Source organism: Podarcis bocagei (genome assembly GCF_964188305.1).
Source record: "Podarcis bocagei genome assembly, chromosome: 1".
Classification (NCBI taxonomy): domain Eukaryota; kingdom Metazoa; phylum Chordata; class Lepidosauria; order Squamata; family Lacertidae; genus Podarcis; species Podarcis bocagei.
In genome coordinates, this window is record NC_138125.1 from 62,403,038 (window position 1) to 62,420,565 (window position 17,528).

The following is a 17,528-nucleotide window of genomic DNA, read 5'->3' on the forward strand; positions in this document are numbered from 1 at the left end:
AGGAAATAAGACTTCTGTTTCAAGGGAGGGGGAGTGAGGTGTCATGCAGCTGATTCCATGCATACTTACTCAGAAGTAAGCCTCACCAATATTAATGATAAAAATGCATATGACTGCAGCCTTAGAGGTTGGTCTCATGCACCTGTGCTCAAAAGTGTTCTCTGTGGTGCTTACTTGAAAGTAAGGATCGTGGTTTACAGCCTAGAAAACTGAATTAGTATTACTCCTCCTTACTGGTGGCTCTCAACAATACCAGTCATATTGAGAAGGTCTAGGCTATTGAGCAGGAAAGAACATCTGCTTCAAAGAGGGGAATAAGAGGGGTGCACAAAATGGAAGGAGAAGGGAAGGAAACATGGTGTTTGGGAACCTGTGGGCTAGAGGGCAGTTGGCTCAAACCTGGCTGTGTCAGGCAAACCAGGGGCAGGTAAGCCTACTGGCATGAAGTAAACTATTGTCCTAGCAGGAGGCTGATGTTTCCAAGTATGCAGAGCCACCAGGGGTCAAGGAGAACCAATTTTGTAGAGTTGTGGGTTGGTGATGAAGCTGGAGGAAGTGATGATGTTTGGAAACAAGACTGCTTGGGGTGTATTTGAAAATGCAGGGTAGGTCTTGGAAGTAGACACCTTTTTCAGCATACTTCAAGATGTCTGGTGTCTCCGTTGGAGATCAATTCAATCATCAAGTATTGCCATTTTAAGGCATATGGTTCAAGAGGGCCAGAAACATTATGTGGAATGCATGTTGCTTCACTGTTTTGCATCTCCATTGCCACAAATGTATGAGTAAAATTGCTCCAGTGGATCATTTGAACTGATCAACCCTTCACTCAGAGCTATCTGAGCAGTTTTGTATGTTTTAAAGATTATTTAGATTGTGCAGGCCAGCATAGAACCATAGATTTCTATGAGTTGGAAGGGACCCCACTGGTCATCTAGTCTAACCCCCTGCAATGCAGGAATCCTGTCCACAGCTCTCCCAGGATAGGCTCGAACCACCAACCTTCTGGTTAACAGCCAGACACGTTGTCCCATCTGCAACTTCTTATTCATGCTTGCTATTTAACTCACAGTTAATGCAGATTATTGTGTGCAATCTTACAGGAATAGCTTGGTGTAGAGATCTACATTTTTCTGAGTAGAAGAGTCAACTAGATGATCTTCAAAGAGCTTACATACCAGTTTCTGTTTCACAGAGTGGTTTTAGCAGCAATATTACATATGCCATGTTAAACAAAATGTGTTTTTGTGTGTATGATTACTATTGTCTTACTTGTTCTTTTTTGATATTTCTTAGTTTGCCACTATTGAGACGATAGTGACATCAGTTTCAGATGAGTTTCCAAAGTACTTACGTACTCACAAGCCTCTGTTTACTCTTGGATGCTGTCTTTCCTTTTTCATCATGGGCTTTCCTATGATCACTCAGGTAAAAGTGTTGCCATAATATGTACACATTGCATCCCATGATTTCTCCTATTGCAACAAGGCCTGTTCCTACAATTGGTAGGAAGAAGTCCATGGGATTATTAGGTTTTCAAACAAAATGCATGGATCAAAGTGAAATTTTATGTGTGACATGTGATACTGTGGGATTTAACAAGATTACAAAATATGATTTGGCATTAAGGTAATATCTGCATTCTTGCAGTATCTTATTATCATGAATATTACCTTTTATACCACAGGCCACTTCATTTTTAAAAATTTTCATCTTAATTGAGAACAGATCTGTTCTGTGATGCAATGCATTCCAGTATGTATCAGGTGGGAAGAAGGAATTGGACCATGCATCTGCCAATGTATGAGACAGAATGCATAAAATGGTCTTGCATGTGGGCTCAGATTCCATATGGAACTGAAATATAATGGAATTTCTTAGTTCATGGAATTCAGAGAGTGTTTCCAGTGTGGGTGGGCTACATGATGGCAAGCAGCAGTAATCTAAACATTTTCCTGTCTGAATATTATTTAGTTAGTTGAGTTGCCATACATTATCTCCTAACATCTTTTGGCATTTCTGTTAGTAATTACCTGTTTACTTTTAGGGTGGAATGTACATGTTGCAGCTTGTGGACACCTACGCAGCATCCTACTCTCTTGTTATAATAGCCATTTTTGAACTTGTTGGCATTTCATACATTTATGGTAAGAAAACAATGTGCTATATATCTAGATCACACAGTGATAAGTACATGTGAAAATGTGTTGAGTTGCACACAACTAGTCCCACTTTTAGAAACAAAAGACTTTTATCATTTAATGGTTTGAAAATCAAACATTTCTCTGGAATTTCACTCAGAGTAAGAAAACTTTCATCTTTTTTATATTGCTACAGCTGGACTGCTTAGATAAGCAAGTCATTTGTTACAGATAGCACTTTGTTAAAATTAAAGTGGATGTTCAGTTAATAGCAATATAGGCTATATAAAAGTAATGGTGAAGCATACCAGCCAGATCAATTTGTGTGGTACACAAATAAGAATATAGGTTCACAGTCGCCAAGGTTCAGGTTCTAATAATGGCTTAATAACGATGGTACACTCATGCACTTTTAGTTTGTATAAATAGAATTAGTAAGTCATATAATGTTTGTAAGCAATACAAATGCAAAGTGTGTTTGTATGGAAAGGCACAAGTAATATAAAGAATTTGTTCTTAGTTAGATAGCACCCACTGCTTTTGTCTGAAAGCCTGCTTTAAGCAATTTGAATAACTTAATTAGGGCAAGGACCTGTAATAATAGCTTGTCAGTAGCACACACCTTCTCCCCACCAGTTATCTTGCAATACACTGTGAATTGCAAGAAAATAATATGTCTTGGATGTATGGAAATTTCTGCCTCCAGTTTTCAGAGCGTGGCATGAAGTATGATTTTTTAACAGTATAATATCCAGGTTTATGTTGTCAGAGGACTCTGAAGAATCCAAGTTCTGAAGGCTGCAATCTTCAAATCAACCGCCTTAGGAATCATTCCACCATAGGCACTAAGAATGCTATTCATATATAATCTGGGAATTGCAGTCCCTTCATGTGTCTGAGTCTTGCTTGCACATCTCCAGTCCCTTATGATTGTACATGTGAAATATGACATGACCAGTTCACCTATATCTGAGATTAGCATTTTCATGGTTGATGGCTGTGCAGGCATGACATCGCCTACCATATTTAATGTGTATCTGAAGAAGTGTGCATGCACACGAAAGCTTATACCAAGAACTAACTTAGTTGGTCTTTAAGGTGCTACAGGAAGGAATTTTTTTATTTTGACTATGGCAGACCAACACGGCTACCTATCTGTATATTTAATGTTAGAAATTAAGCACTGCCGTTAGCCCTGTTCTTCCTTTTCTGAAAATGTACATGTCTTATCTCACATTGTTGGAAGATTAGAGAATACACGAAATAAGTTATTTTATATTTTCATTCATGAACCTTGCAAGGAGGCTAAGAATACAGCACTCCGCTGTCACCCCAGTCTGTTCAAGGGTATCTGGTTTCTTCTACAATATATACTGATATTGCAATTAAGACATTCCTTTGTGCAATTAAGTAATATTTTGTGACAGATCTTGTAGGGAAACTAGAGTTTCTGAGTGTGTGATATCTTTGGTAAATTGTAGGCACAGATTGTCTGATTAACTGAGGGGGAAATCTGTCAGTCAGTTGAGCTTATTCATTTAATTTTCACCTCCACAAAGTCATTTCTAGAAATACACCAGTTCCTGAATTTTTTTAAAAATAGGAAAAATAAAAGCTCATGACTTTAGAAGTGGAGTGTGAAAAGTGTTGACATGAATATAAAGGATATTTACTATCATCTTGGTATGGTGGGGTTTAAACAAAAGTCAACTATCTTGATAAGCTGATCAGAGATTTGGTAGTTGAGGTTTTGGTAGGTGAACCAGCAAATCCATTAAAAAGTAGCACAAATCTCTGCACAAAACTAAGTGGTAACCAAGAGCCTTACAGGTAAGGAAGTGGCTGCTTTTGAATAATTCTTTTTCAACTTCTTTCACATTATGCCACCAGATGTCCCCAAGACCATCCACGCTGCCTGTGATTCCTTTCTCACTGAATCATTGTCTATATCAGAGAGGATCTCATGCTCAGTTCCCATAAACTCTCGGCTAATGACAGCTGCTTTATTCAGCATGAGAAATAAGCACGATGGCCAGCGGAGAAATAACCTATGAATTGTCTCTTTGTGCACTTCTATGTTACGGATGTGGAGAACAGGGGCTGTGACTCTTGGATTCCCAAATGGGTCCTGCTGTCACTTTCCCCACTCCTCTTCATAAAACATGCTTGCACTATAAGTCTGCAGTGGCACCTCTGTTCATTTAGTCACGCTAACAACTGCAACTGAATTCTTTTGTGTATGTGCATCTGCTGCCTACATTGGAATTAACATGTATCTTCATGTGCCTATTTGAACCCAGATGGATTTCTAGAGAAGGGCAGAGTCCTGCACATTCATGAAGTTCCCACTATTGTAAGAATAGGTATGCTGGATCAGACCAAAGGTAGCTATCCCAGTGTCCTGCTTCCTACAGTAGCCAACCCTATGTATTTTGGAAGTCTGCGAGCAAAGCTTGAAGGCAATATTCCATTGCTTCCCAGTGACTGATATTCATTGGCATACTGCTTCTGATTTCAAAGGCTCTATATAACCTTTACAGCTTGTAGCCTTTGATTGATCTATTGTTTCCACAGGCCCTTTTATTTTCACTCCCTTTCTTAAGGATTTGCAGCATAGCATTTTCACTGATACTGTACACTACGTTTTTTACTGACAAGAGCACTTTTCTAGCTAGTCACTACCTGTTCATTTGTCTCAGTGTGCATCATTTCACACACACATGAAATCCCATTTGCCATTTTTTTTGCTTTCCGTTTTGGTTACACCCTTTTTTTGGAGCTCTTTGCAGCCTAAAAGAGTTTTCATAACTCTGAATAATTTGATATCAATTATGGCAGATGGTGATCTATGAGTGCTTTGGGTTATTTTCCATTCCAAAGCCAGCAGTGAGAAAGTCCTGGGTTTACACAGGCAGTGTTGACTGGATTACAGGCAATCTAGGAAATTGCTGGGAATGTAAAATGATTCCCGAAGGCAAGCTAGTAACTGAACTGTGACAAGCAGGGAGAGGCAGTCTGAGAGCAGCTCAGCCAATGCCTGAGTGATAAGTTGTTGTGATTGAGTAGCCCAAGCCATTGTTTATAGTACTTTTGATGCCTTTCATCAAATGAACCCTACTGGGTTGGTAGCTGGCCACCCACAGCAGTGGTGCTGAAGAGTATGAGATAGCAGGGCAACAACCCTTCCTTTAGCAAGATGCTATATGCACAGGGACAGTAAGCCTTTGAGTCTCACTGCCAGAATCCAGGCACTGGGTATCGTAAGAAGAAATGAGAGATCTGGATAACTGAGGCTGTATCATGTATGACATATATGGTTTCACCATTTAAGGCAGCTTTTTCCAACCTGGTGCTCTTCAGATGTTGTTGGTCTACAGCCCCAGCCAGCATGGCCAATGATCAGGCATATCAATGTAAGAAGAGGATCAGGCCAATGGCCTATCTAGTCCAGCTTCCTGTACTTACAGTGGCTAACCAGTTGGCTGTGGGAAACCCGAAAGCAGGACCTGAGTGCAGCCACACTGTCCCCACTTGAGATTCCCAGAAGCATACTGCCTCTGACAGTGGAGGTGGAACATAGCCATTGCGGCAAGTAGCCATGGATAGCCTTCTCCTCCATGATAGGAATTGTAGTCCAGGACATCTGGAGAACATTAGTTTGGGGAAGTCTGTTCTAAGAAATTGTCAGTTTCTCACAATCAACTATTCCTATTGGTAAAGGAACCAAGTCATGTTTGGAAACCAATTGATGCTCGCAGCCTGTTTCCATGGAAACCAACGGAAGCCATACATGTCCTCGTCCAATAAAATTTGGAACAAAATAAGCTGCTGACAGATCTCTGAGTCAGAAGTGGGAAATATCCATAACAGGATTGTGTAGTCTGTAGATTTGTGATGGAGTGAGGTTCTTCACTCTCTCTGCCTGTACCTTTTAACAACAGCAACTGCAACATCCCAAATCGCTGCACCAGATGTTGTTTATGAAATGGGTGATTGCGTACTGCTGTATGTCTCAAGAAGGAAGCATTAAAGTGTCAGGCATCTCTCTTAACATCTTCCAGTTTGACTTACTGTAAATGAATTGAATACTCGCTGGATATATTGCGAGGCGTTTCAACTTTAAGACCCGCTTATAAGATTTGTATTGCCCCTTTGTGCTATTTTATTGTAATAGAAACACATTACAGACCTAGCTGGAAGTGGAAAGAATTCTCATAAAACAGCATCCTTACAAGCTATAAGAAACTCGCACTCAGAGAGAATACAAACTGGGTGCTATTCCTGCCTCTAGCAGAGCATTCCTGGCTAGCCATTTCCTCCAGCTCTGCTAAGGGATTGTTGAGAGTCAGCTAAGCTGGTTTGCTTACATGTTTAACTGGTAAATTGGAAACTGAAAGTTTCAAAAGATCAGGAGTTCCTGACTCTTCTCTCTTTCATCCTGAGACAGATTATCAGGCAAGATTCAGGGATGAATTGGTGGATTTCACAGCTCTGTTAAGCATAAGAGAGCTGAGATCGACTCAAAATAATCTGAAAGACTTAGTAGTGCATCCTTCCTTTCTCTAAAAAATATTGACCCATCCTTACCCTGGAAAAAACTGACCAGTCTTGCTTCTTCCCTTTGTCTCACTCTTGCTCTTCACTCTTTCTGTCTTCACTTTCTTTTTCCAAACCCCACTCTTCATCTCTCTCATTGTCCTCCACTTAAACTGTCCAACCAACATTACAAGTGGTTTTCTTGCTATCAGATTCAAAAATCTATATTCTAACCTTGTCCCACTTGATCTTTCTGCTACCTTCTATACAGCTGACCTTCACCCTGACTACTTTCATACCTTAGGAACGTAGAAGTAAATAGCTCAGCATTGTCTACAGTGGTTCTCCTGAGCCTTCGGTGAGAGGGTTTTTCCTAGATGCCAGGGACTGACTATGGACTTTTTGCATGCAACAACATGTGCTCTACCACCGAGCTATCACCCATCCTTTCAGTTTTCACAGTTCTGTTCTCTTCTTGTCAGTTTGCTTATTCAATAATGCCACTTGTAGGATGCTCATCTGCTTCACCCCACTCTGTCTGGCTACTTCAGGGGTTTGCTCTTGGTCTTCACTGTGCCCCCTGTACACTGCCTTGAGTCATCACAGTGAATGTCATGGATTTTACAACCACCAGTATAACGATGACACCTAATTATACCTCTCTGCCCTAGAACTGTCCCTCTGTCCAGTCCTGTATACTCAATCCATCTGATAAGTCTGCTTCCATATCTTCTCGTCATGACATAGTCAACGTGTCCTTCGAATCCCTTTCCCACTTAATCACTCTTCATTTCCATCAGCAACATCACTGTTCTCCATTGACAGTGCCTTGAGGGTAGGAATCTCTCTATTTTTGTCTATGCAATTCAACCCAGCACAGTGGTGGTACCATAATACAAAATCCCTGAAATATATTGACACTCCTTGTGTTGACAGGAATTCCTGGATAACAGCTTTTTTCTGGGGGTACTCAAGGCTATGCAGTACTGGCACCTTTTTTCTAGAAGAAAAGCACAGATTTTTTTCCTAGAAGAGAAGTCTGCTTGAGGCCAGTATGGCTGGGTGGAGGGGAAATGGATGAAAGCAGCACTGGTGTCTGAATGGTGCAGCAACACTTGTATTGATCCTTAGGCTGCAAAATGCCTTGAACCAGAACTGCCTCTGAATCTTGACTGTATGTCAAACCCCTTACTTTCCCTCACATACACATTATTACAACTTGGCACATTTAATTGGTAAAGTGCTTACAAATTATTACTCTACAACATTTGGTCTCCTAGTGATAGGCTCAGACAGTTCTGTTCTTTTCTAGCTCTCAGTATGTCCTTTCAGAGTCTGTGCTGATGTTATGTTTTCCAGCATGAGATTAATAACTATGATGGGAAAACATGCACAAAGTGGCATTCAACAGTTCGTGTGAGTGTAGATTATCTTCCTCGCTGCCCTTCCTCCTCCACCTCAATGGATCAGCTGATAGCTTTGCAAGTGCATTCAGGGTTGTGCATGTGCATGTATGTATATGTCTGTGAGGTAGAATAAGACACTTCTTGTAGCACTTCAGTCACTGGTCTTCACATATGATTTCTATCATAATTGTACGTATATTAGGAAAACCTAGCCTAATTTTAGTTTTACCGAGCAGTTGCCATAGTTTGCCATATATAAGGATTTGTCTAAATTTGAAATTTGAAGGACAAACCATCTTTAAACATATTCCTCTCTGTGTTGATGCCATTGGGTGACCTGCTGTGCTATCACACCAGTCTGCAAGTCACCTGCCAGCCTTTGACTTGCAATGCCTTCTGTGCTATCCAGCCCTGGCCTTTTCCAAGTGCCATTGCCATAGCTGCATTAACCCTAATACCTTGCAATCTTAAGATGACTAATTATTAGTAACAAGCGTATCTGAATTCTCCATCCCCTGACAGCTTTGGACTAAATTCACAGCACTTCAGGTTATTTACATCAGTCCGAGACATTTTGGGGCCTGAGGCAACAGAGACAGATAGTGTATCCCCATGGTGGTAAAAATATTGTAATAAACTAAATACTTTTACTGCCCTTTAATGTCTGGGAACATAAGAAACCTAGAGCAGGGATGGGGAACCTGTGTCCTTCCAGATGATGATGGGTTCCAACTCCCATCAGCCCCAGCCAGAATGGTCCATGATTAGGGATGGTGGGAGTTGTCATCTAGCAACACCTGGAGGGCATTAGGTTTCCCATCTCTATTCTAGAGCATAAGACTAAAGGTTTATTTAGTTCAGCAGCCTCTTTTCCACTGATAATTCTGGGAGACTCATACATAGGATATGATGCAACAGCACGTGTTGTTTGGCCCCTCCAATTTTGTCTCACAAGGAAGCTTATAGAACAATATTGTATTGTGAGGTCTGTCCACAAGTTACACTTAACACAGGTACAAGCTGTCTTGACATACGTACAAGTGTTTGTGTGTGTAAAAGTGTACACTTGTTGCTTTGTAAAACAACCAGGTGTTCTTCCACCCTTTAAAAAGTGATGCTTTAAGCAAGTGTTGCTCTCTTAGTGTAATGTGTTTACATGCCTCTAAGCAGATAAAACAGCATGTCTGTAGGGGGAAGAAGGCCTTTCTAAATCATCTTAAAAATGCTTACAATTCCTATTCTGTATCTGTAATATGAAACTGCTAAGAAACATTTCTGTGCTATTCATGTCTTGACCACTGAGTGGCGCGAGTGAAATGTCAATCCTTACATTTGTTGATTACTCTTACTCTCTCCACATTGACTGTTGTTACTGTGAAACACTTAATATTTACAGAAAGAAAAGCCATGCCTTCATATTTTTCTCATATCCATTTAAGCCCATGCTCTAAACTTTGAGACTGAGTTAAAACCATGAACTAAGCAAATGTATTTGGATTTCTATTCAGTATTTATTCCCAAGCCTTTATGGCAGTTACCTTTTCTAAGTCTCCAAAAGGGCTTGAAATGTGTATTTCTGAAGGAAAGCTGGCACGCCTACTGCTTTATTGTCAGTGATACAAGTTTAGGAAATAACAATAGCTCTAAAAGTTGTGAGTTGTGATAAAACACCTGGCAACCTTGGACTGTAAATATATTTGAAACAGAAGTCTGTTCCTTGTTTATTTCTCTTCTGCTGAGATTCCCCAAGTAGCCCTTTTCTTTGTAAATAAATTTATACTACATGCTTATGTTGCTTGCCTTTACAACTCAGCCACATTTAACCATCAGAAAGGCTTTTGAAACTGTATAGAAACCTGCACCACCTGCTTAACTGGAGGTGAAACTGGGATATGTTTACACCCTGTGAACAGCAGCAATCATTATTTCAAATGTCTGTCAGTTCTCAGTGAAATCTATCACCTGGCTCCTGCCTGTGTGACAGTCCGTCACAATAATAGGTGATGCTCAGACTGATCGTTGTAGCAGTAAATTAAGATGGGTAGGACGTATGCCCTATCCTGCTTTCTTCTTCCATACAAATAGGCCTTTTCAGCTATTTAGCTGAATTAGAGTTTCTCAGTTCCATGCTGCCTATGGAAGCTGATATGTCTGGATGCTAATTCTACCCTTGTGCACGCCCAGGTTTTTTAGTGGTACAAAAGAAGCTGCGTCTTGCGCAAGCTCAGACACACACACAGCCCCTATATAACTGGTGTCCTGCTTGAAACAAGCTGCCTCAGTTTTGTGGCATATCTGTACTTCAAAGTATAAACCTTAAACTAGTAAAGCCATGATATCAATTTAGACTTGAATAAATGTATTCCCCTGGTCATCCATAGGAGAGCTGTTAGTTGTCCCCTGTGTTACAGAAGCCCAGGCATTTAGTGTAACCAGTCCCACTCTCTTCCAGCAGAGATTTGACAGGCAGCCTCAATTTTGACTTTCAGCCATTTCTTTTTTTTATAAGATATTTATTAAGATTTTCAAAATATTACAAAATAAAAGTAGAAAAAAGAAAAATACAAAATAAGAATAATTAAAAACAACTCAATCTTTTCATTACTTATTTTTCATTAGCTTGTTTCCCGGACCTCCTCACGCCTCCCTTTTTTGTATTCCAGTTCAGTTTGTTGGTTCAGCAAATCCTTAACATTAAATCTTTACCTATTAGTAATCCATTTTTCATATTCCCTTATAGTATTGCAGCTAAAAACCCCTTAGTTTCTATCCAACATCGTTCTAGCATTCATTAATTTTACAATATTTCTGTAAATAGTCTTTAAATTTCTTCCAATCTTCTCCCACTCTCTTCCAGCAGAGATTTGACAGGCAGCCTCAATTTTGACTTTCAGCCATTTCTTGAAGTCATTTTTATTTCACCAGGGCTTTGCAGCTATTTAATTAATACCTTGATTATTCAGTCACCTTAATCGGCATTGCATAGTTGTAGTTGTAGTTGTAGTTGTAGTTGTAGTTGTTGTTGTTGTTGTTGTTGTTGTTCTAAACTTTAAAAAGCAGCCATAGGTGATCAGTGTTTTGGACCAAGTCAAATAGCAGCTTTGGGGTAGAGAGAGAGAGAGAGAGAGAGAGATGATTTTTATTAGAATTTTGACATGGGAGAAAGGGTCATTGTGGTCCCAGTTCTGACCAGACACACCCACTCCCTACTGGTGACTGTAATTTAAAACTTCCAAGTAAGAACCATACAACGTCAAATTACACATTTAACTTATGGTAAAAATGTGACTTAGCATGTTTACTTATCCAGGGTACAGTGGTGCCTCGCAAGACGAAAAGAATCCGTTCCGTGATTCTCTTCGTCTAGCGGTTTTTTCGTCTTGCGAAGCAAGCCCATTGACGGATTAGCGGATTAGCGCTATTAGCGGCTTTTAGCCGCTTATCGGCTTATCGGATCAGCTGATAAGCGGCTTAGCGGCTTAGAAAAAGGGGGGAAGGGAAAAAAACCCGCAGGAACTCGCAAGACATTTTCGTCTTGCGAAGCAAGCCCATAGGAGATTCGTTTTGCAAAGCACCTCCAAAACGGAAAACTCTTTCGTCTAGCGAGTTTTCCGTCTTGCAAGGCATTCGTCTTGCGGGGCACCACTGTATAGTCTTGAAGGCACATAAGACTACAACCTTGCTGAAGCTAAGCAGGCCTGAGTCTGGTCTGTGCCTTGACAGGAGACCTCCTGGAAACCACAATTATGCCACCTTGGATTCCACAACTGAAGCAAAGTGGAATATAAGTCAAAACAAAAACACCAAAATGTAGTATGGTACCAATACATTTCTTCTGAATTTACTTGGGGGGGGGGTGGCTATGCGTTCTTGTACAGGTCACAAAGGATTTTTTTTTTGTTTTAAATCTCCCACATTGCTTAGTTGAAAATCAATTTTTCATCAGCTCGCTTCTCTTCTCTTTTTAATAGTGCATAAACAACTTCTGAAAGTGATACATTCCAGGTTAAAAGGCATTCTTAGAGCAACTGGTATAAGCATCCTTAACAGTGCATTCTGAGCCATGTCTACTCAGGAGTAGCTTCTACTGGATTCAGTGAGGTTCACTCCCAGGAAAATGCAGTTAGGATTGTAGCCTTCAGAGGTGCTACCTAAACTTGCAGTACCATTTCTTTTTCTCTCCAAATACGCTTTCAGCTTGATGTGTTATGTCTCTTAACACAATCACTAGTTTACCACTTGAGTAACATATTTCTCTGTGTATTTACTATTTTTAAAATAACAACAATAAGCAGGTTGTCTTTGGGTATTTAGTTCTAGTTACATGTTCTATTCACTGAGCTCTCCAGTTTTTAAATTAGAAAAGAGGGGGGGAAACCTTTTCTAAGGATTGTTTCATTAGTTATGTATTGCAATCCTACCCCAAACTGGCAAGCATTCCACATGCATACACAAAAAACATTAATTTGCCATTTTCTCAGATTAAGAGTGAATGATTAGTAAGGCGCTATTAGGGCTTCACACTGCATGTCATAAATCGCATGCATAATCCTCATTTACTTTATTGTGAAATGCAAGGCAATGCACAAAGAACTATAAGCCAGTGGAAAAAAAGAATCATTTTTAAACTAAATTGCTTTCATCCACTTCTCTCTGCACCCTTGCCAGAATAATCAAAACTATCTTTATTTTTATTCTTCCTTAAGGACACAATGAATGCTCAGTTAGTTTCTTTCTGCAAGAATAGCCTCAGGAGAGAGAAGTAAAATTGCGCTGTTGCTCATTTCTGCTCTTATATCTGTATTTTGTACTTTTATTTAGTTTAAATTATGAACCGTTGCATGCCAAGGCAGTTCAGTATAGACAAGATGGATCCTGTCTACTAAAAGTCATTCCTCACCAAGTCATTCCTCACGAATACTCCCTGTTCCTATGTCTATTGTTTATCTGCAATTAACCAACACTTATATTGTGTAGTGCTGTTTGTAAGCCAGTCACATAATTGCTCCTACAAAAACGCCAATCGTTGCCATCCTTCCAACTCCATGGATGGAAGGAGACTGATTTCTTCACCTCTTACTTTTGGTCTTCACTTTTTTTGTGGACTTGTACTCTTTCCCATGCTGAGAAGGAAAACAAAGCATTCTAGGAAGCAAAGATGGGGAATGACACGTTTAGATATTTATGGCCCTAAAAAATCCAGTGTTGGAAATGGAATTGGTCACAATGTCTTGTTCCCAAGGTGGAATTTTGATCTCCTACTGGAAATTGGAAATGACATGTTCTCATCCATTTTATACGTCCTTTGTGGCAATGTCTAAAGGTGTTTCACAAGTGATTCTATCTCTCTTTGGACATTCTATTCCTTCTTGTGATTAGAATAGAAAAGGGGAGATGAGAGAAATATGCTAGTTCAGCCCCTTACTGCTGTTCTCACCACCCTCCTTGAATTCAGAGCATATATTTGCAGCAGGGAGTCTGTTCTGTCTAGAATTTATAACCCCCCCAAAAAATCTGGGGTTCCTACAGGGTGGAAAATGCTCCTTGCGTCAAAGGTTATCTCTCCAATGCATGGAAGGTGATGGGGATGGTGTGTGTGTGTGTGTGTGTGTGTGTGTGTGTGTGTGTGAAGCTAGCATGTTCATCCCTGCTCCCCTCCTATCATATGAAGGAACAGAATGCCTGGATAGCATGGTACAATCCTATACATTTCTAATCAAAAGAAAGCCTTGCTGAGTTCTTGGATTGCAACCTGCTAGTTCGGTGTTATGCAGAAGTAAATCCCACTATATTCAGTGTGACTAGCTAAAGCCTTGTGTTCTGTTTTTACTTGGAGGGGACCTAAACACCAAAACAGAGAATTTACACATTTCATTTTGCTTCAAGGTGGGAGAGTGGGGGTTCCTTAACGAGTGAATATTTCATGACAGTGGCAGTTTTTCAATGTTTTGTGGGGGGTTTTATGAGACAAAACTGTTACCAGGCAGTAGTAAGGAATAGCAGTGTGAGGAATAGCTATGAAAAGTCAGGGAACGGGGAATCACGCTGTCCAATTGTTATCTAGTGCAAAATGGTGCTGCGCTGCTGTATTGCATGTTTGAAAAGAAAACTGCACCAAATCAATATTAGTCCCTTTTTATTAAGACAGAAGGCACCTGCTGTGTGCATAGAACTGGTGCAACAAACTAGATAATGTGGCAATCTTGTGAAGGCATAGCAAACAAAAGAGGCAATGGACTGAAATAATGTGAGAATTACAGTTCTGACTTTATTACTGACGTCAAGGGAAACAGTTCTATTGATACTGGGGAATATTTTTCCGGATGAATTTGTTGTTGGTGTTTTATCTAGTAATTTTTGTTGGCATTTTAGTTAATATTCAACTAAATTTCAGTCCTTGACACCCACATTTTAATAGTGAAGTCAATATGTTATATCCAAGATAGAGTTACAAGGGGGTTTGGGGGGGGGGAGGAAGTAGACTATGTCTTGAATTCCTTCTAACCCCTGGATCCAGCAAGTGTTAAAATATAAGCCAGGCTAACTTCCTGATGAGGTGTTCGCCTAGGTGATGGGCCATTATGGGGAACAAAGGAAAGGGGATCTGTGTGAGATGATAAATCCCCCAACTTGTGGTAGTTAGAAGGGCAAAGCCAGAACTTGCAGGGATGTGGGTAAGAAGAAAAGCAGCAATCCAGAGAGAGAGAGAGAGAGAGAGAGAGAGAGAGAGAGAGAGAGAGAGAAGCGGAGGAATATTTGATTTCTGTTTGAATTCAAGGCTGCAACTATGGGAGAAACAAGACCCTTTTGGGGTGTTAATGCTGTGAACACCTCTGCCATAGGCTCAGTTTGTATAAATTTGTAAACCATATATCATAAAGCCACCCGGGGTGCCAATTTGAATGAATTTTTTTGGGGGGTGGGGCAGGTAAACCCCGCCCTGCATAATCGATCACAAGATGTGATGCATGCACATTATTTGAATGGCAATGCGTACCAATGGGGGGGGGGTCAAGCATTTTATGGGGGGGCTGATGTGACCTTGGCCCCTAGGAGTTGGCTCCTATGAAGACACCACTGTGCCTCATCCCAAAAGAAATCACACACTGTTTGGAGATCCAGGGGACATGCAACAATATTAATTAATTAATAAATTCATTTTTAAATTTCTATACCTCCCTATACCCAAGGGTCTCAGGGCGATTCACATAAAATATCAAATACATAAAATCGAAACAACAACAACAACAACTCAATAACACCCCCCCCCCCAAGGAGCCAGCATTTTAAAAAGGGTATAGGTTGTAGATCAAGTCAGGCAATGGCCTGGTTAAAAATGAATGTTTTTGCCTGGCGCCTAAAGGTGTATAGTGAAGGCACCAGGGGAACTTCCCTGGGAAGAACATTCCACAGACAGGGAGCCACTGCAGAGAAGGCCCGTTCTCATGTTGTCACCCTCCTGCCCTCCCGAGGAAGAGGCTCACGAAGAAGGGCCTCAGAAGATGATCTCAGGGTCCGGGTAGGTTCATATGGGAAGAGGCGATCCTTGAGGTATTGTGGTCCTGAGCCGTTTATGGCTTTATAGGTCAAAGCCAGCGCTTTGAATTGGGCCTGAAAACTAATTGGTAGCCAGTGCAGTCGGACCAGGATCGGTGTAATTTGCTCAAACCGTCTTGCTCCACTGAGCAACCTGGCTGCTGAATTCTGCACCTGCTGAAGTTTCTGAACCGTCTTCAAAGGCAGCCCTACGTATAACGCATTGCAGTAATCTAACCTTGAGGTTACCAGAGCATAGACGACAGTGATTAGGCTATCCCTGTCCAGATAGGGGCGTAGCTCAGCCACCAGCCGAAGCTGATGGAAGGCACTTTGGGCCACTGAGACGATCTGAGCCTCAAGCGACAGCAAAGGATCCAGGAGTACCTCCAAGCTACGAACCTGCTCCTTCAGGGGCACTGTAACCCCATCCAGAGCAGGAACTTTGATAGGATTTGCATTGTGTTAAATAAATACATAAAATATTATTTTGCACACCTTGAACTTTGTTTTAGAAGCCTTTCTCCCAGCTTCTACCCCACCTATTTGTCTGTAGAGGGGATGTTAACAACCAAGAACAACAAACAAAACCTGGACACAACAATTATTCTGATTTCACCAGTTACAGTAGAATCATTACCAGCCTGACTAATAGAGCTATGTGTTTTCAGGGACTGGGAGGAGGAATGATTGTGTTTTTTAAAAGTTTGCTTTCAAGGGAGCAATTCCACAAACATTGCTGTTGTGTGTAATTTCCATTCATTTCAATTAAGTTTTCATGAATCTTCATTGCCACAACAAGGAACACCACATTTTCTTTAGGGAGAAAATGAGAAAAATAAATATATGATCCTGCAGAACTGTAGCAAGTAAAATGGCATAGGCTTTATCTTTTGTGTTTCAAAATATGGGAGGAAAAGCCAGAAGTATGTTTAATATTTATTACAGTACCAATTTTGTGAGTGTAAATAATTTATTAGGATGGCTATCCATATAATAACCCACATTATACCATATGGTTAGAATGCCTCTTGAAGAGTTGGGCTGACAAGTCAGAGTGTCTGTTCCCATAATTAGACACAAGGGAGATCACAATAGCTGTTTTGTAAGCTGCAGCCTAGTCTCTTTTGCATTTTGGATTTACATTTGTTTGTTTTACAGGCTTGCAAAGATTTTGTGAAGACATTGAGATGATGATTGGATTCCAGCCAAGCAAATTCTGGAGAGTCTGTTGGGCTTTTGTGACCCCAACTATTTTAACAGTAAGCATCAGAAAAGGGGGTTTCGATTGAGAAGGGAACTCTATCCTGAAACATCTGTTTCTTTCTGACACTTTTTCTTCTTCCTCACTGCTAATCATGCAATAATAGCTGCAACATCTGTTAGTTAAACCTGCTACTTTCAAATGAAACAAAAAGAGACTTCTACAATGTATTTAGAGAACAATCATACCCACATTCACCAATGTTGATGGGGGTAGGATTGCATGTATTTAGCTCTCTTCCAGCCTGCATAGGTGGAGACAAGTGCCACCAGGTGGGTTTTAACTGGGGAGGGGGGAGCTCCACCATAGCAGGGTGGGGAGATGTCCTTGTTTTATTTAGTCAGATGGAAAACTACCGTACTTCCAGCTGTAGCCAATGGGAAAGCCACTGGGTGTGGTGGAGCAGGGTGTTGTAGCCTTGAACGCACTGGATCCAAAACCCATGGATCCCTGTGTTTGGGGCCTCTCTTCTACACAAGCTTGGAATTACAGGAAACACCACCACAATCTTCCACTCTGGCCAGTGCAAGCTGAAAGACTTTGGAGCTGATGATGGATCCATCATTCTGCTCCTCCGTAAGGATTGCTCTGCCAAATACTCCAGTGTAACTTATCCAAGCTTCTAGTATCACGGAATAATCTTTA

The 17,528-nt window shown here is 40.7% G+C and overlaps 1 protein-coding gene across 1 annotated transcript in view; it reads left to right on the plus strand.

Annotated features, from left to right (window-relative positions):
- Positions 1-17,528, plus strand: part of SLC6A5 (solute carrier family 6 member 5) — a 70,674-nt gene that overhangs the window by 43,005 nt on the left and 10,141 nt on the right. The window contains exons 12-14 of the mRNA XM_081189578.1: positions 1,297-1,428; positions 2,048-2,147; positions 16,781-16,881. Of these exons, the coding sequence (XP_081045704.1) occupies positions 1,297-1,428; positions 2,048-2,147; positions 16,781-16,881 (333 nt within the window). The remainder of the gene's footprint in view (positions 1-1,296; positions 1,429-2,047; positions 2,148-16,780; positions 16,882-17,528) is intronic.